At 40.6% G+C, this 20,011-nt stretch overlaps 2 protein-coding genes across 4 annotated transcripts in view; one reads left to right on the forward strand and one right to left on the reverse strand.

The window, feature by feature from the left end:
• CERT1 (ceramide transporter 1) overlaps positions 1–19,821 on the reverse strand; it is a 49,434-nt gene extending 29,613 nt beyond the window's left edge. For 2 of the 3 annotated variants that reach the window (XM_035099505.2, XM_035099504.2), the window contains exons 1-3: positions 19,451–19,819; positions 11,784–11,918; positions 461–577 (exon numbers count right to left, since the gene is read on the reverse strand). In XM_035099505.2, the coding sequence (XP_034955396.1) occupies positions 461–577; positions 11,784–11,918; positions 19,451–19,546 (348 nt within the window). In that variant the 5' untranslated portion in view covers positions 19,547–19,819. Of the gene's footprint in view, positions 1–460; positions 578–11,783; positions 11,919–19,450 lie in introns of all 3 variants that reach the window. The other variant, XM_035099506.2, reaches the window with a different exon arrangement.
• A 79-nt stretch (positions 19,822–19,900) lies between these two features.
• Positions 19,901–20,011, forward strand: part of POLK (DNA polymerase kappa) — a 35,940-nt gene continuing 35,829 nt past the window's right edge. Inside the window, exon 1 of the mRNA XM_035099499.2 lies at positions 19,901–19,998. The gene's annotated coding sequence lies outside the window, so the exon portion shown is untranslated. The remainder of the gene's footprint in view (positions 19,999–20,011) is intronic.

Below are 20,011 nucleotides of genomic sequence, written 5' to 3' on the forward strand. Positions count from 1 at the left end.
ATCATATCCAGTCATTATCTTCAAGATCAATCCAACAGCATCTTTTAGCATTGTATTTTTAACAACCACTACAAGTTCTTCCTATTTTAATCCTTGTAACAATCTATTTTTAAACTTTACCATCAGCATATGATAGCTTGCTCAAAATGGTTTAAACTCTTATTTGCTGGATATAATTGATGTTGCTTATTTTCTGTGTTGCCACACATTGATTCAAAGTATCACCAAGCCTTTCATTACTGACTACATTTGTCAAATGCAAAGTCTTACACAATCTTCATTTCGCTCGTTTTATCCATTCTTATATCATAGGTTACAATACTTAAATACGATTTTCAATTCTTGAGGACATCAGCATCTGTTTTGCCATAGAAATGTCACTGAAGTGTTTAAGCAAAGCCCCTGGAGGCTTATCCATAACCACACACCATTATTAACTGCTAAGGAACAGAAACCATACCTTGTGCTGTTCAATTGCATCTATCCATTGTTGTCTATGATCTGGATCCTGAGCCCGTAGATACCAAACACTATCATTGACGCTAATATCAAATCTGCACTCATCAAAATCATGGGGCTGTGGAAGGAAAAATGGAAGGTCATTATAACAATAAGAATTATACATAAAGTAGATAACATGTGGCACCCTGTTGTTTGCCTTGTTTCGGGGGGTGGGGGACCTTATTGTTTCCCAGCCAAGTTCATACCTGCTTAGGTTTGGCAATGCTGCCACTCCAGATACTCCCAGACCATTCACTGGGCCCAAATCATGTTAGTTAATCCTGATTTCACCCGCTTCATTTTCTTTGACAGTCTCAACAGTCCTTTAACAAGCTACCGTATACCAAATTTCACCATCAGTTTATCTACCCCTGTACAGACTACTGTGACATGCAGTGGCTCTCTAAAATCTCAGATAAGGCCTTTTCCATAATTTGCTAACTCTTTTTAAAACAACAGGTATTTTCATTTATTCATATTTCTATCCAGCCTTTATCATAGATACCACAGCAGATGACAATTCACATTAAAAGACCCAATAAAAGTTAATCATTTTGTTTCATATCAGTTGCTATATTCAGCCAAACTGAGATAATCATGATTATTAATGTTGCACTGTCAGGATCCAACCAAGAAAAATCAGAATATAGTACCTTTATACAATACAAAGGTTAATGAAGCAAACTCTGAACATTAATGAAGATCTAGAGTTAACTGCATGAGTAGAATTACTACTGAAGATGCAGTAAGATTTATTGACACATTTAATATCCTGTATTTTTGACCGAGACAGAAATCTCCAAGGCAGCAACAATTCAATAAAAACCAGAACACAATTAAAAACTAGTGCATAGAAACATACAACACCAAACCAATGAAAGCAGCAGAAACCAATTACATTAGACGTTTCCCTTTAAAATGGTATTTCTTGATTATGATGACAGCAGATGGACTTCAGCATAGAGCAGATTCACGCCGAACTCTCCTTCAGCCCTAAAGCTTGAACTGATTCCTTCAGACCATAATGGGAAGGGAAGTACTAAATCAGTGGTATGCAACTTTTCATTAGAGCAGAACCTTGTGTTCTCCAGATGTTTTGAACTCCAATTTCCATCAGCCCAGCCAGCATAGCCAGTGCCAGGGGATGATTTGAGTTGCTATATGAAACATATGGAGAGGACTAGGCTACAGGAAGGCTGCACTAGAGTGAGCAGGAACATAATAATTATGCCTTGCAGTGATGTTTGTTTTGATGACTGATTATTAAATTTCTATACTGTTTAATATATTAACAATATCTCTTAACTGCAGCAACAACAGATATCTTAAACAAAAGTAGTTACATATAAAAATGTTACATTAATACAAAGTTACTACTATATATAAAGTATATATAAATCTGTATTAATTGATTTTTCCTTCTGACATACCCTCCCTCTCAGCCTCCAGTTTCTCACTCAGGGTCCAGACCCTCAAGGGTAAGCAGCAGTAGCATGATTAATTATAGCTATCATATTATACAAATTTGTGTGCCACACAATACAAAAGATTGTAGCCTGTTTCATGTAAGAGCCAATGGTCCAATAGCCCCCTCCCAACTCCTTTTACATAACTGCATCACATGTCAGTTGTGATCAGTTTGTGGACCAGGATGTCCCCCTCAATGGTAGTTTCTCTATAAGGTTATTTCCCATATTTCACCTAATCCACTACTTCCTTAAGAGCTTTTACTTATATGTGCCCTGAAGTTCATGATTATTCAAGACTCATCAGTGAGGAACAACAACCCAGTATAATTAGATACAGTAGTACTGTGGTAAGAGAGGTACAGAGGACACCAGATCGCAGAAGATTGCATAGTAGCAGCACAGATTGTTCCTGATTCATGAAAACCTCAGGAAGTGTTGTAAGTCAGGAGATGTTCTTAGATGCAGAGTTTCATGCAAGCTTAAATGTGGCTGCTTGGAAGATGACACTCACATGCCGTAGTTCGCATTTCCATACAATTGGCCAATACTTATTTTGAAAGATGAAGCGTCAGCACTACAAAATCTATTGTAAGTCGTCAGAGATGAAATCCCAACTACTTGTGAAAATTGTCTACTTGCCTGAGCACCATAATATTGAAGCCAGAAGCTGAGCGATATCCCAATTCCCCTTCCATGAAAAGAAAATCTGAAAGCATCTTTTGCACCAGTTCACTTACAAATCATTATTGGAACTAAGTCTCAATCAAACCTCATGGAACTAGTAACGCAGTTGTTCCTTTGACAGGTTCATAACAATGAGCACTGCTTATTTAGAATTTCAACATCACAATAGACCTTTGCCACAGGTCAGGTAACAGAATGAGGAACAACCTCAGAATTGAAGATTCTGCCTTCCCTCAATTGAAGGAGAATTGAAGGCAATCATTAATAGATTTATTAATGTAACTTCTACAATGAAACTTTCACAATGGAACAAGAAATAGGTTGGTGATTGCTTCCAACCAGGCATGGTTAAGATTGTGCTGTATGGCTCAAATCTTTGGCTGCAAAAAACGTGTTTATCTGTAGACTGCTCTAGGCCTTCCAAGATGCCTCTCTAAAGGAGGAGGTGCTAATTTGTAAAAGCAGGATGTATCTTTGTAAATCTTAATCTATACAAACACAGGAGAGGGAGCATTTAGATCAACAAATAATTTGAAACTGCCTGTGAATCACTATCAAAGCCAAGCAGAAAACAAAGTCTCAGTGCACCACATGGCATTCTTCTTTACAAGCTCAACGTACAATAAAGCCTACCATTACATGCTACTTGTAATTTACCATTTAGCATCAGCCCTATTTGAAGGGCCAGTGAACTTGCTAATTCATACAGCCTTTCTTCCTCCTTTTCCAGAAGTTAAAGTATGTTTATGACACCACTGTCAGTTACTGCAGAATCATGACTAAGCCTACAAGAAACATACAGGCCAAGTCCCCAGTAGGGCTGGGCAGTATCAGCTTTTCAACATTGATCGCCAGCCAAACATTGCAGTTTGGCAATATACCACCATATTGAAAAAACCAAGATGCATTGGTCTTTGCCAGGCACCCCCAAACTTTGGCCCTCCAGATGTTTTGGACTACAATTCCCATCTTCCCAGACCACTGGTCCTGTTAGCTAGGGATCATGGGAGTTGTAGGCCAAAACATCTGGAGGGCCGCAGTTTGGGGATGCCTGATCTTTGCCTACAAAACACTGGGTGAAACTGCCCCAGCTCTCACCTCCAGAGCTGAGGTGGTTTCACTCAGGCGCTTGTGGGCTGGGACAATGCAGCTTGTTTTCGCTGCTCAGCTGGGGATCAGGAACATTCCCCCTCCCCAGCTGAGACAGCCTTGGTGCTCTCACTCATTGGTGCTCATTAACTGTTCATTGCAGCGAGCAGCAACTGCGCTCCCCTCAGCTGAGCAGTTTCACTGAGCCCCCACCCCGCCACTGGCTTGTGGGAGCCAATGCTGGCCTGGGGGCTCCTTTAACTGCTCGACTGAGGTAAGGGCAGCTGCCCATATTGATATATTTCGCCCAGGCCTAGTGCCCAGTTGAGTATTATTGTTCAAACCTCCTAGTTTGAGAGGCAACTGCCTGTTAAATTCACCAGTTGAAGGCTCTGAGACCATGTCCTACCCAAGGGATATATAATTCCATCACTTTTTGTCTAGCAGTCCTGCCACTTCCGATATTATATTCTTTGGAAGCTAGTAGCTTTGTATGGTGGATTACCAGTGCTGTTGGGCAATGATTCTGCAAGGCAGATTAATCACTGATTTCCTGTTGAAACAGCAATAAATGCAGCAGGCATACTGTCAGAATTTTACTTCATATTCAAACACAATCACTGCTGCTCTTCAGAGCTAATTTTCCAGGCCTCTGCACATAGCTGAATTGTTTAACTTTACTTTTCTGCCTGAAAAATGGTCCCCAAAGAATATCCTTTCTTCTTTCTATCTTTTAAAAAGGTCAGTTTCAGAGTCTGGAAACCCTATAGGTGACAGAATATTTAAGAGTCTATAAAACATAGCTCCATCTACATTAAATATTAAAAATAGATGATACAGTGTTAAATCAGGTCTAGGAACACAAAAGATATTGCTAAAACTAATATTTTATAACTGGATTTTAGACTTTGGCTGCATTCACATGTCATGCAGAGCCATTTTATAAAAGACAAAGGTGCGTGCTTCAATTTGTTAAGAAGTTGCATGGAGTTGTACCCAATGTTAGTCATGCTCAGAGTAGACCAAATGAAATTAAAGCTCTTCTGAGCATCTGACCTAGCAGAGTGTGTAGAAAAATGGATGAATGCGGAACCTTTTCTTCCTTCCTCTTTCCCCATCTCCTCAAGCTTTATCTGCTCCAGAGCAATTGGCCCTTTTGCGCCTCTGCTCAGTGACCAGTTGGCCTCTGCTGTTTAGGAAGCACACATTTTCTTCATGTTAGTGTTCTTTTTCTTTCCCTTCCATAGAGCTCTGGCACTTGAGCAAACTCAAGAAGGCACTACAAGTCTTAGCTTGAAATTAACGTGTTAATGTTGTTTCCTGAATTTCCATATTGAGAACTATTTTAGCGGGCAACACTGCTTGGCATTTAATGTGCTCCCTAGGTGGGGGTTTTTTTTGTCACTAGTAGAGATTTAGGGTTATTTTCAATATTAGTTCCTTTGAATAGTTATTAAAACTTACTACCAACATAACCAAATCATAAATAACCCACCTTTAGTAATTGGACCTAAAGTACTTAATTAACTGCACCTATTTTCCTCTTAATATTTAAATCTTTAATGGATGCACAAAGCACACCACAGGTTATAAAAGTACAATTTCTGCTAATACTCTTATTAGCTCTATTAATCAGGTCAAACACACTACAGGAACAAAGAAATTTGAGGATAAAAATTTATTATGCACTAAGTACCTTATTAACATCACAATCATGGCTTTCTCAAGCTCATTGGGGTGACATGGGATGACGTTTCATTGAGATTATTTTCTATCACTGCAACTATTGGTCACATTTACATGCAACATTTCTTAAACACAACGTAAAGTGGCATACATTGAGGTTCCGAGGTGTCCCATCCAAGCACTGATAAGATGCAAACCTAGTTAGCTATAGAAAATACTGCTGAGTATTTTGTACTGATACCATAATTCTGGCCCACTTATAAGTGTATGCAAAACTGAGATTAAATATGACCTGGTTTGAAGAAGTGGTGGGGAAATATTTGGCTCCATGGACCAGGTTCTTACTAGGTTTAGACAAAATTTGACAGGTGGGTAGGGCTATCCACTTATCAATCACCTGAGATCACTATGGCAGCACTTCAAAGCTCTTTGCTAAAACAGAAGACAAAAGCTCAGTTTAAGTAGGCAAACCCCTTCTTGATGACAAGTGGTATGCACTGAACCCCTCACTAAAATGAAGGGTTTCCCTCCATTTTAGTATAGGTTTCAATGCAAACCCCTTGTAATCAAGAAGGGGTTTGTACTGAATCCAGCCGAACTGAGCAGAATTTAAGTCTCCTCTCAACAGCTGATGAGCGGGAGATTAAATCCTGCTGCCATGACTACACATGCCAGTTCCCTGAGGAATTGAAACTCCCACCCTGGCTAATTGGAGTGATGTCAGCTGATGGACAAGTGGGTGTGCTTAAAAAAAGAAACCAGCCTCAAGGACAAAACTAGAACCCACGGCAAACCAAGACTGGCCCATGGGCCAGAGGTTCCCTACCACAGCCTCACAGCACTGTTGTAAGGATTGCAGCTACATAATGTATGTGAGACATTTTGAGCACTTGAAGGCATTATACAATTGTTAAGTATTATCATAATTGTTTTGAAATATGTGATTTTTCTTATTCCAATAAGCCTTAAATACTGAACAATGCACCTTCCCATTCTCATTCTGCACATGTGACTAAAAAACAGTTTTAACATTAAACAATACTGTACTCAATGAGGCAACATTTTACAACCATGGGTTTATTTTTCAATGCTTTCTATCAATGTTATTTTGCTTTTTAAAAAAAACTACTGGAGGGAAATATTTCTGACTGTATTGCAATAGCAAACGTACAAATGACTCCCACCTCCCTTCTATTTTACATCCCAGCAACCATGTTCACTCAACCCAAGCAAATTTCTGTAAAAACACCACAGTGCTTTTAGGGCCGAAGCAGCTGTAACATTGTGCTTATATCAGGAGTTTCAAAGTCAGGTTTCCACAGTATTGCTTGCCATGGAGAGTGAGCCGTGTACTCAATCTGGAAATGACAGAGAGGGTGGCGACTACCCTGGTAATTGTGCAATGATCCCTGCCCCTCCCTGGCTCTAAAGTTGGAAGGAAGGATGGGGGTGATTTGTCTACTATAATCAGAATGCCTTGACCATGAAGGCCAAACCAACTGGAAAAAATTCCAGAGATGAAAGGGAAACAGAGAGGGGGAGTCTCCTTGGTGCCTTCTCAGTTAAGGTGACTGGAGTATCATGATCAAGCAGCAGCCTGATTGGCAACTGCTGCACAAAATAAGGAATGGGAGGTTGGATGCTTCTTGACCAAGGTGGCTGTAGGTGCAACAGCCAGACAGGGAGGAATGTTATTTGTGAGGGGTGGGGAGGCACTAGATTCATGCTCTAAGGCAGACATGTCAAACATGCGGCCCTCCAGATGTTTTGGACTACAATTCCCATCTTCCCCAACCACTGGTCCTGCTAGCTAGGGATCATGGGAGTTGTAGGCCAAAACATCTGGAGGGCTGCATGTTTGACATGCCTGCTCTAAGGTGTGGATCACCCGACCCTTCTCCCTTTTTAAATAAACTTATTTTTTCCAAATCTTCATTTACAGGACAACTGGATGCACTGCAAACTATAGCAATCTATGCTATATCCCAATATTCTCCCAATACTCAAGAGAAGCTTTTCAGGGGCTGCATTGAGGAGGAGGGATCAATAATAAATAGGTGTCCTGCCTTTCACAAGTGGAGACGCCTCTACTAGTCCCAAGTCACCACTGGGCACAATCCTAATTGGGCTGTTACACTCTGCTTTGGTACCATTCACTCATGAGCAGGAGGGTCCCTGTTTTCACATTTGAAATGCTAGAGGGCATATCACTGCCAACAAGTTATTTTCACAGATTCAGTTGCCACAAAAAGTTGGTTTGCATTTGGCATCTACATTTTAGTAGAACAGATGCAGTTTAAAAGGGTTCTCTTCTTTTTGGGGGGGGGGACGACTAAAATTATAAATTACCTTTTTCCTTTAAAAACTTTCAAAGCAATTGCTTCACAGCTATTTCCCCAGCCTATAAAGGAAGCAAACCTGTGCCTTTGCTGTAAAGAAATGTGCAGTGCAACATCTACTGTGTTTATACAGAAGATTTAATGCTTCCACTACACTTCCTCTCAGGTTCCACAGCAATTCCTAAACAATAGTTGCCAAGCCTTCTCTAAATAATCAGAAAACAATCAGGTCAAGGAAAGAGAATCAGAAACCGTCCATCTGTTCACAATTGTTGTCCCAAAGGGGCATGTTCCACCAGTGAGATAGTTTCACAAGTTGCTTCAAAGTTACAGGAATTGCAGCGTTTTTAAGTAATAGTCTAAGAAGATGCAACACAGGGCTTCTGATTTTTAAAAGATGTAGTTGCAAAGTTACCAGATTATATGTTCTTGCAAAATCATATAATTTGGTAGTGTGTACTTAATGCAGCGTTTCTCAACCGCTGTTCCGCGGCACAGTAGTGTGCCGTGAGACACCGGTTGGTGTGCTGCGACGTGCCGGGCTGCCAGGGGCGCCGAGCCGCTGCGCCCGCGGCAGTCGTCCAGGGCCCGCGGTAGTTGTGCCCGACTCCCGAGCCGTGCAGCGCCTGAGGCGGCCGTCATCACAGCCGCGCTGTGTGGGAGGGGGCAGGGGCTGACGCTGACGCTCCCGACGTTCGGGAGTCCTTTGCGCATGCGCAAAGCGCAGCTGTGGACTCCGGCGGTTTCTCCCGAACGTCGGGAGTTGTCCGGCGCCCTCCAGACGGCCGTGAGGCGCCCGCCGGAGTCCGCACTGTGTGGGAGGGGGCAGGGCTGACGCTCTCATGGTCTCCCGACTCTGCCAGCCAGGTCTCCTTCTCCCGACGTTGGCAGCCCGGCGCAGCTCACGGGGCGCCCAGGGGCCGTCAAGGCAGGTGCTCGGCTCCCGCCGGCGGCCCTTCTCCCGCCATGGCTGCCGCCGTGCACCCGGCTGGGATCCAAGCAGGCGGCCGCGGGGCGGGTGTGTCGCTGGGTCCGCTCCTCCTCCTCCTCCTCCTCCCTCGGCGGGGCTATGAACTCCGTGTAGGTGTGTTTAAACTTTTATTGATGAAAAGTAAACTCTTCAGCATAAGTCTGTCATGATATTAACACATATTTTCATTTTAGGCAGGCTAAATCATTTCGATTAATGACACAGCACTTCCTGTCGAGAATCCCAGCAAAACAATTTTGCATAGGTGTACGCCACACATTTCATTAAAGTGTGCATCCAGGGAATCCCCCCCCAAAAAAACCCATTTATTGAGTACATAATCATAAAAGGACATCATTTTTATTCATCAAACTAATGAAACAAAAGTTTCACTATTTCTTTTAAATTAACAACCAAACTTTAAAAATACAATCTTAAGTGAGACACAAATTACTATCTTTTTGGCAAGTGTTTCTTACAGTCATAATTATATAGTCAATATAAGGCGGCACAGAGTTAAATTTTTTAACTTTTTCAATGGTGGTGTGCCTCGAGATTTTTTTCATGGAACAAGTGTGCCTTGGCCCAAAAAAGGTTGAGAAACACTGACTTAATGAAACTACAACAGCAAACACTGCTAGATGTGACTATGGCTCAATACTAACCAATTTATGACACAAAAATTACATTTTATTATAAACAGCAGATAAAAATCTGTGAAAAAAATTATTTCAGTATCAGGAAGAGGCATGGTGTAACTCTAGCATATCAATCTGAGGTCTTTAAAAGTAAATTTAACCTAAAACATTTTCTTCATGTCTGGACAGTGAATCTGCAGCAATATGGTTTTCTAAATCATGTGCTACAATAGTTTTATCACTTAACATTCTAAATGACAAATCTAAGCAGTACAGATTGGTATCATATAAAGTTGTTATGGTAGTAATAGAGGAACAGCTGAAGCTAATTATTAACTAGCAACGCATATAATCAAATATGGGATCTGCCTGCTTTCAAAGACATAGAAACCAAAGAGATAAACTGGCAGGAGCCTCTTTATTGGGTTTTTGTCCTAAACAATATGTGGAAACAGGGTGCACAACCAATGCAGGATTGAACCCTGCCCTCCTGCCCATCAGCTGAAGTCACCAGTTATATCATCTAATGGGCTAATGGGCATTGTTTGGAGAAAATGGCCTGTCAGGCCAAATTGAACCCCTTGGCAAGCCAAGACTGGGCAGAAGGTTGGATTCCAACCCCTGTTTAAAATTAATTAACTAAACTTTTTAGTCCTACTTTTTAACTTGGTCACATTCATGCCTTCCCTCAAAATTAGGGGTGCTAGTTTGGTAAGGATGCACAGAATTGTATTAGAGTTCTCTTGTCCCCTCACAAGTTCCCAGGGATTATTCAGGAAAGAAGAGGGTTACTATTAAACTGCTTTAAATTGCTGCCATGCTACAGGTAGCTGTTGCTGCAACTTTACACTACCTACCACATATACAGTATTTTAGGACACAAACTCCATGACAGTTTTTCACAATCATAAAATTTGGTGGTGTGTAGTTAATGAAACCACAACAGCAAACACTGTTATATCATTAAGTGACTATGGTTCAATACTAACCAATTTTGAGACACTGCCCATCTGTCAACCATGTGAAATTATAATTATGTTGTTTCATGGCTAACCCACCTGCCAATTTAGGCTGGTCACAGTAAGGATCTGGTCTGTGGAGTTTAAAAATATTCCCCACCCCTGATGTAAAAGAAGACCCCAATAAATGGGGCAACAAGACATTTTAAAGTGTTTTTGTTAACACAAATATTTACAAATTAATGAATGGCAAAATCTTCTTTCAAATCTTTTAAAAGAGACAAGCTGCTGTTTCAAAAGTGGCTTGTCTCCTTGGCAGCAGAAACACTGCACTAAAAAACAAACAAGCTCCAGCTGTGCATGTGGTTATTCACATGCGATTCAGGTCTCTTGAGCCTGGCCTGGACAAGGCTTCTTCTTCTTTTTGCCCCATGATACACTTTAAGAAACATGTGATGAAACCACCTGAAGCCTGAATCATACATTAATACCAAGAGCACGAGAGCTCCTAGAGCATGGGTGCTTCCATGAAGATCTGCTGATGAATCAGGAAACAATCATGTGGTCACTTGATGTGATGGTCTTAATATGGTTTCAGAATTATTGCAATATTGCTCTTAGGTGTGTACACTGGTCACAAGATTCAGACCATAATCTGGTGCTCTAGAAAACATTCCATTAGCGTCCAATGCACTTGCAATTTGGAGTCCAACCAGGTCTACTTTGTCCTCCCCACCCTGACTATTAGAAATGGGGTGTGGAGCTTAGCATCTCCCCCTCCAAGATAAATGGATGAATTCTGAAAGCATACTAGCCCCGCCAGAATGGATAAAGCTTGCAAAATAATAGGCAAATAGGTCCAGGGGCTTTTGTGCTAGGCATATTTAAATTTGATTTGGGAGTCACATATAACTAAAATGGATTTATTTTGGGGGTAATATAATTCCCACTGATTATAAGCTTGAACTGTCAGTGGTGTCTGCTCTCTCTTCTTCATCAACCCACCCCAGTGTTATTCCTTGGAGAGGCTACTTTAATTTTTAACAGATACAGGTAAGCAGAAATTGTTCTGATGTCTGGATTGCTGAGGCACTGTAAAGTGCTTCAGTGTCCCTGCTTTTGTCTCTTCCTTCCTCATATACTTCCCATTTCAATTCTAACAGATCCCAAAAACCCTATGTGGCACCCCACTTAGAATTGGGATTCACCTGAATCCAATGAACACGCTTGATTGCTGTGCATCTCAGAATTTTATACTGTAAAAAAAAAAAAAATCTTGCGAAGATTTTCTATTCTTCCTATAGCTAAAAAATATTGACAGTTCTTATGCAGGTATTTCCAAACCATATTGCTCTGACATTTTTTAAAAACCATATTTGCTTGTATTTATTATTGTCTGGAAATGTACATAAAGCATGGGCACAAAGAAACTTTAAAACAACACTTACTGTAATGACAGCCTTGCTCAAACAGATTGAGCCCCTGCAGCCATACTCAGTTTCATCTTCAGACTTGTAGTAACTTAGAGTATTGTTCTTCAAGACCACCCACCGGTCCTGCCACCCATGGATGTAGTTGGTCCACTAAAGAAAACAAATACATACATTTTTTAATCAAACAAAGCTCCATACCATTTGTGCATAATTTTCTTAGCACACCACCCATAGTTTATTCCAAATCTTGTTTTTTATCAAAAAAATTCATAAAAACAAACGAACTGTTACAATATATATGCTAATGTATAGTGCTTTAATCAAAAGTTGCAATACAGAGTAAAAAAATGGTTCTGATGCAGACAATCTAAAAATGAAATGCCAATTCCTTAGAAAATAAGTGATCAAAATAAACAAGATCAGATGTAGTAGGGACAATCATAACAATACCATTTCAGAAGCGGCAGATCTGCCACAATTCACAATAAACATTATGTGGTTATGTCCTATCACCAACTATAAACTCTAGACTGAAATACATGGTTTGTATTCCTGTAAATCTGGGCTGCCTTTTAAGAAGAGGCTAGTCTACAGTCCTCATCTTGAAGAAACTGATTGTTCAGAATAAATATGTTTCAGGCTCAAAAACAAAAACAAAAACTGGACAAAGATTTTAATGTTTAGGTCCACTAGCCTAGACTTAACTATTTTTCTTCTCACATATATTAGACTCCTTCCTTTCTCATCTCTTTGTCAAAACACTCATTGCTGTGAAATGAGAGTACCACAATAAAAACAGTACAGTATACATAACTAAAATCCACACTGATGCACATAGTTTATTTTGAAAAGCTATTTTGTTTCACCTGGGCAGGAAGCTCAATGAGTAGATCACTATGTGATCTCCATGTGCTTAAAATGAACATTTAATAAATACAAAGCTTCACAATAAACAAAAGTATATAAAAATGACATTTGAATATACATTTAATATTTGGCATTAATTTGGCATTAATACTTCAGCATTATGCAATGGATTTTGGGCTCCTAAAATAAATACTACTGGTAATACTGCATTAACTTCTATGAAAACAGATTCATACAATCAATCATAAGTACAGAAGGATTCACTAGCTTCATCACACTATCAGATTTTAGCTTCAGGTGATCTGTTATCTCTGCAAGGGTAGAGCACCAAATCTGAGTATGGCCCACAGAATGATGACTACTAATGGGAAGGGATATTGCTGGTGAAACTGCCAGCACTGGTTTCCACTGGGAACAAGGTGAAGTGGAATAGCACTAGCTCAAAATAAGACAGAGCTGTCTACCTTTTCTTGGGGGTTCCCTACATGTATATAAATATATTCCTCTGTAAATTAAGGGTTTTTTTCCACACCCAAAACCTGACAAGCATCTGTTAGCTTCAATCTAGACAGAATGCTGTTGAGGTGCTAGTTTGGCATGGGGTGTGTTTACAATGGGGGTGGGGAGGTAATTAGCCAGCTCAAACCCCTATCAGCTTAGAAAAAGCATTCTGGAAGCAGGTGCTGTGATGTGTTCTTCAAAAAATTAAAAAGCCCTTTATTCTCTAAACTACACAGTGATGTTTGAGGTGAAAAGAAAATGAATAAAGTTGATTTTTCCATTTACTACTCTCCAGAATTCTCATCCAAGCTTAATAGCTAAAAAAATACCTGTGTTTTTTAATGTTATATTACTTTGAGCTGTTTCACAGGAAGCAATTCATAAATGGAACGAAAGAAATGTTTTTATTTATCTTTTTCAACTACCTGCCACCCAATTCTTTAGCACAGAAGATACTGCCTCAAAGATGGATCAGAAAGAAAGAGGGTTCATTCTTTCCCATCCTCCTGATCCCTGCCTTAAGAAGACCAAAAAGAACAAGAGCTAAGTATACTGCAACATTTTGCTGCAGATAATACCTGCATCAAAATAGGAATCTACAGATACTAGCTGCTTGAGTTCTAAAATACCTGGTATAGTGGGTTATGGGGAAAAGCTGACAAAAAAATTTCCTGGCTTTTAAAACTGCCAATTCATTTCTGTGTGCTTGATATCCCTAGGTTTTGGTTCTATATGAAATATTTTATTTAAACAATCTGCTTTTCTGTCCGACAGATGCTGAAGGCAGCTAACAATTAAACTAAGCACAATTTAATAAACATAATGTTAAAAGCCAATTGAATACTAAAACATAAACACAGCAGTAGATAAAATGTACATAAAAACTAACCAGATTAATGCCTGCCAAAATAAATATAAAGTTCTATAAACTATTTCACTGGTTCAACACTGAACCTTAGAGGTCCTTTTCAGAGGTCAAACAATGAACTCCAACTTTTATGTTAAATTAATGAAGAATAATCAAGGACAAATAGTCACATATAATTCTTGTGACTAAGCTTCATGAGTTAGCACTTGAGTTTTTCAACCAGAGACTGAATTGAAGTAAGCAACCAGTTTTGTGCATTCTAAGCAGACACCCAAATGAGACAGCACAACTCTGAGAATTCAATAGCTAATTCAACTTAAGTACCAGAGGACTGCAAGTTAATTGACTGCAAGTTAATTGACAGCAAGCCGAGGAAAATATTTCAGATCAACAACAGGCAGTCCTATTTAGGGATGGGGTACTGTCAGAATTCCTAGGGACCACTAGCAGTCAGTTTTAAGGGCCTGGGCAACACTCAATGCCTTGAGTTTTCCCAGCTAACAAGGGTTCTTCTTTTGTTTTATAAAAGGGCGGAGTTTCAGAAATCATTTTGAAGTAAAACCTTGACTGAGCATTGGAATAAAGCCATGAAAGGAGCAAGGTGACTACAAGTTTCTCTTTGGAATCCCACACAATCCTGGTAAGTCATAGTTTGTCTTGCCATGATTTCTGAACCAGGCCATTTTGTCTTCATAGGATTGTCATAGTGAATGAAAATGGTAATTATAGAAGCATGCCTTTGTGCCTGTATAGTTTCATTTTTAAACAATTCAAATTGGCAAGTACAATATATTAATCATTAGAAACAATAAAAAGTATTCATTTCTTTTAACTTATAGTGAGTACTGTAAACATTATAATTGAGAAAAGCCACTAGGATTTATTTCCACACATTTCACTGCTCAAAAGGCAAACAGAACTATTCATCACAGCATGGAAAACAGCATGAATAGACAAAGCCATAGTGCAGTTCTTGGAATACAGAGTTTAATTCTTGCCATCTGCAGTCAAGAGAGAGCAGGTACAAAGAACAACCAAGATTTAGGCATATTTGAAAGGAAACCCTATCAGTGGGCCAATACAATTATTAGGATCATCTAAAGTGTCACAACGTATTGTGGAGTCTTTAGATTTTTCATTGCTTTGTGACAACTGAGATAGCCCTAATAAATCACCAATTGATTATGAATAAAATTCAATGGTATCCATCTATTGGCAGAATGGACTCTGACGGTGGAATAGATTTCCTCTCCCAATCATCTGGAATAGATTATGTGGGCGTACAGTGGTTACAGAGGAAGGAGGTGTCAATGGATGGCAATTTAGCAATTTTGGAGATTTTCTAATGAACCATGGCTACCTACTGCTGAAATCAGACATCATTACCACAATTTTCACCGGTCATGTGATGGACCCAAGATTATGGGTGACAGCCAGTGTTAGTCATACTCAGAGTAGACTCATTGAAACCAATCAACTTAAATTACCCAAGTCCATTGATTTCGATGCATCTATTCCAAGTACTGTATGACCAGATATCGCCCTATACATTTGATATCGCCCTATACATTTGCATACCAGTATGAGGAGTGAGTCCTGAAATTAGGATGAAAAGCTATTTAACTGATCAGTGAATTTACTGCAGCATAACATGAATTACACTTTTTATACAGACAGATGTTTTCAGATAGTAATGATGTGAGAGACAGCAGATTTGCCACTACAATTGGTGGCATTCAAGTCAGAGTTGACTAATTGAGATAAATGTTTTCATTGTTTTCAGTAGGTCTACTTGTAGTATGCCTACTGTTTGGTATCATCCTTTTCTGCAGTTAATTTTGTTTTAAAAGTACATTGTTACCTAAATTTTATTTGAAACACCATGAATGGATACAGCATCAAAACAGGCAATTTCAAAGTTGCAACTAACTTTTTCAGACTACAGTCGTGCCTCCTTTTGCGTCCACCCCGTTTAGGGTACATTTCGTCCAACGTCCATGGCAAACCCGGAAGTACTGGAACGAGTTACTTCTGGGTTTGCTGCTCGTGCATGCGCTGAATCGCTAAACCGTGCTTCGCGCATGCACAGAGCAGTGCTTTGTCGAGTGCCCCTTTTGTAAAGCGTCCAGGGCTCTGGAACGGATCCTGGAGGCAAAAGGAGGTACGACTGTACTATTTCCTAGGCACCAAGCCAACTATACAATCCAAGCATGCTAAATCAGCATGCTAACAAGCTGATATAGGGTAAACAATATTTCCACTCAAACTTTTCCAGAAAATCCATACCAATGTCCCACATTTAATTCATCAAAATGTAAAGATGCCCTGGCTAGAATCATATAATTGTCGAGTTTGAAGGACCACGAGGGTCACCTAGTCCAAACCCCTGCAATGCAGGAATCTTTTGCCCCTGGGACTTGAACCCATGACCCTGAGATTAAGTCTCTCATGCTCTACCAACTGAGCTGGAATTCTTCAAAATCTTCTTAACTTGTAACAAAAAACTAGGAATAACCCAAAGAGAATTAGTTACTTCAAGTTACTTCAGGTAACTAAGTAAACATAATATTAAATAAAGAAACTTAAATAGCAATAAAGTTTCCACCAGTGATAAGCAAGATCAGAATAGAACAGTCCCTGGTTAACTCTTCCTCAATGGATCATCTACAATCTAGTTTTAATTAATGTTCAGTAAAAGTACGGAACTGAGGGTTTCACTTTTAATGCTACTTGCATCTTAATAATTAATATAATCTATATCTTAAAATATGTGTAATGGGCAACAACCTTGCAGAGCAGCATCTGATCAAGAGTGAAAGAAAATTTTGAAGTTCTTAAAGCTGCAGTCCCCTGAACTTTTCATGTCATCTTCCACATTCTTCTGAAGGGTCCTCCAAACCTATTTTTGAGGTTCAGGGGCTGCAGCAGCAGCAGGAGGGGATTGGCAAAAACAATCTCCCATCCATTCCCTTATGTTAATGAACATCTCTTAGATCAAACACTCCACAGCACTGAGTTTCATTCTATAAGTTAAAATATATAGAAAGTCTTAAATTGGAATTGTATAAAGAGAAAAAGATTGTACTAAAGATAGAAGCAAGCTTAGCAGTTTGACAAGCTAACATACAGAAAATTATTCTTTGTATAGAATTCTACAGTGATAATATATGTGCATGCATAATATGCACTTCCATAAGTTGCCATTCAAGTGCGCGTTCTATAAGAATACAAATGATATTTTTTTGTTCCTGTACCTTAAATTTAGCAGAAGACTGTATTATTGCTTTTTAAATCTTTGCAAATCTACTAATAATTTCAATTTATTTCATTTAATTAATGAAGACACCTAACACAAAGAATGTGATAGTTCTAAAAAACTATGCAATAATGTAGCTCAGCTTTTTAAAATGCAACAGGTTAGATCACATTTTGTAATTTAGATTTCCTTTCATTTATTCCTGTATAGATGCGAACAGGAAAGGCATCCTGGCTAACATCAGGGGTGGGTAGCCTGTAAAAGCAACATACATTTCAACCTTGAGATTTAACATTTGGTAGCCACATAATGACAAGGAGCTGAAATAATGTTGGTATAAATTGTACATTGGCTAATAATAAAAGTTACAGCAAGTTGCAGATTGAGTTTAAAACAAAAAAACTAAAACCAAACAGTTGACAAGAAAAGAAAGTTGTCAAGGATGTTGAATGATTGCCACATTACATACTGTGTACACAATTGTCAGTACCAACCTGGCAACAGTCTAAATCCACACTGGTTGTGAGCATTACAATTCTGTTCAAAGATAGTGCAGTCGAGTATTCTGTGCTTATGCTTTAGAACAAAAATCAGGCCATTTAGCTAAAACCAGTATGAATAGTCAGTATGGAAGAAAGCTGCACCAGACTCAACCCCATTCCTACTGCAAAATGGCAGAGTTGTTCCATATCTTTGCTGTAACAATGATGCCTAAATTCCTTCTGGCAACTAACTATCATCTAAAGTCATACTGGGCTAAAGGGCTGCACGTGTTTCCAATCTCTGAGATTTGGACAGCATGTCATGTGTCATATTCTTGTTACCAGATCCAGAGTCCCCATTTGCAGCACTTTATCTACCTTCTAATTCAGGAATGACAATAGTTGGGAATTTATGTTCAGTTTCCCTATAAATACATGAAAACTAACTGGACTGCAAAAGCTTTTTCAGCAATAACGTTTCCCAACTCTAGCATCTCACAGCTTGTGCTTTCACTTCTTGCTTCTGTACACAAAACAGGGTCAAAACCATAGTGCAAGTGAAACTACTTTGAAAAGCAAAATTACCATTTGGTTTCTGAAAGGCTTAATCATATTGCTAAAACTTTCTGTCTGAATAATGACTCATTTGCAAGTTTCTAAATAGCAAACTGCAAAGGATTCATGCTAAAAATTAGAAATACTGTAATACAGGGACTGAAGCCTTAAAGTCCCCCAATCGTGTATACAGCTGCTTTCTCCTAAACTCCCTATACTGTCCCTCCAGTCAGTCTATTTTACTGCACTGTTTAGAGCAAAGGTCACACCACTCTTCTCTATGGTACAATTGTGTGTTATGTGTCCATGCATATCACATGATTTTGTTTCCTTCATTTTTTAAGAGAGAGAGAAAACCGTGTAAGGTTTCGATTCGCAGGCCCAAGAAGTTAGCTTTTCCAGTCGTGCAGAATCAACGAGTGGAAGCGCCCTGAGCGATTCCCCATACAGGCTGCCTTGGTGGCATTACTCAGCCAAGCTGTGGCTACAAGTGAAATCTAGTCAGGATTACCAGGCTCTTGAGAAGAACCTTAAGGAAAGGATTGATCTTTTTTCCTTCTCTGCTGCATCACAAGCACACACACACAGAGAGAAATTAAATAATAAAAGTCCCACTCCAATAAGCACGAATATTATTTTACCAAGTCACCCTTCCTCAAACCAAGACTCATACTTTGATCATCACGGAAAGGTGGCAGCGGCGGGTGGGCTCCTGGGGAATAGAGAAAGTGACATTCACAGACATTGTCCACCCCCTACCCAATCCGCCCCCTACCCAGATAAAAGGTTTCCAAGACAGCGGAGATAAAGGATTCTAAAGCCTTTTTTTAAAACACCACCACCAACAAACCGGAATAATAACAAAAACAGAAGCCACAACACCCAGTGGGAGGCGGGGAAGGAGATGTGCGGGGACCTCCCTCTAAGCTGGGGAAGAGGACAGGAGGCTCCTAGGCCGCCACCCTGCCAGGCGAGGGGGCCAGGTATTGCGGGGAGAGGGGGGACTCGGCACCAAGCTCCCACAACCGGCCACCCTACCGCAGGGGGCGCCCCTCGCATGTCCCCCGTCGACCACGAAGGAGACGAAGTGGGGGGCTCAGGAGCTCAGGTGAAGGGGGAAAGCCTTGGCGGCGAGAGGAAGGAACCTCCTTACCTTGCTGAGGACTCCGCAGAGCTCAACAGGCGGCCCGGATTCGGTCTCGGGATCCTCTTCGGAGCCCGAGGAATTCCAGCTTTGGTTGTCCGACATGGAGGCGCCTCCCTCACAGCCGTTGCCAGCGGGCAGCGAAGCGACGAGGCCGCGGGAGCTCGCTCTACCTGCCTGGTGCCTCTCTCCGCGAGGCTCCGCTGTTGCTCCGGCCGCTGCTCTCGCTCTCGCTGCTGCTGCTGTCGCCGACGCCGCCCTAGCCCTTCTGCCTGTCCCCTTCTGGCCGCCACCGGGACCGCAGCTCCCGACTTAACCCCAACCCCGCTCAGCGCACGCTGCTAGTGCCGACCATCTGAAGCAGCCACGCCGCGGAGCGAGCGCTCGCCTCTCTCTCTCTCTTTCCTCAAAGCGACGCTGCTGCTGCTGCTGCTGCCGCCAACGCTCCCGCCGCCATCTTACTCGAGGAACTCGCTCTCGGCCACTATAATTCTCCAAGCCCTATCCGCCCTGACTTTTGGGTCAACCGCATGCTGGGAGGTGTAGTCCGCTGCAGGGTTGGTTTCTGGC

This window comes from Zootoca vivipara, chromosome 11 (assembly GCF_963506605.1).
Source record: "Zootoca vivipara chromosome 11, rZooViv1.1, whole genome shotgun sequence".
Taxonomy (NCBI): Eukaryota; Metazoa; Chordata; class Lepidosauria; order Squamata; family Lacertidae; genus Zootoca; species Zootoca vivipara.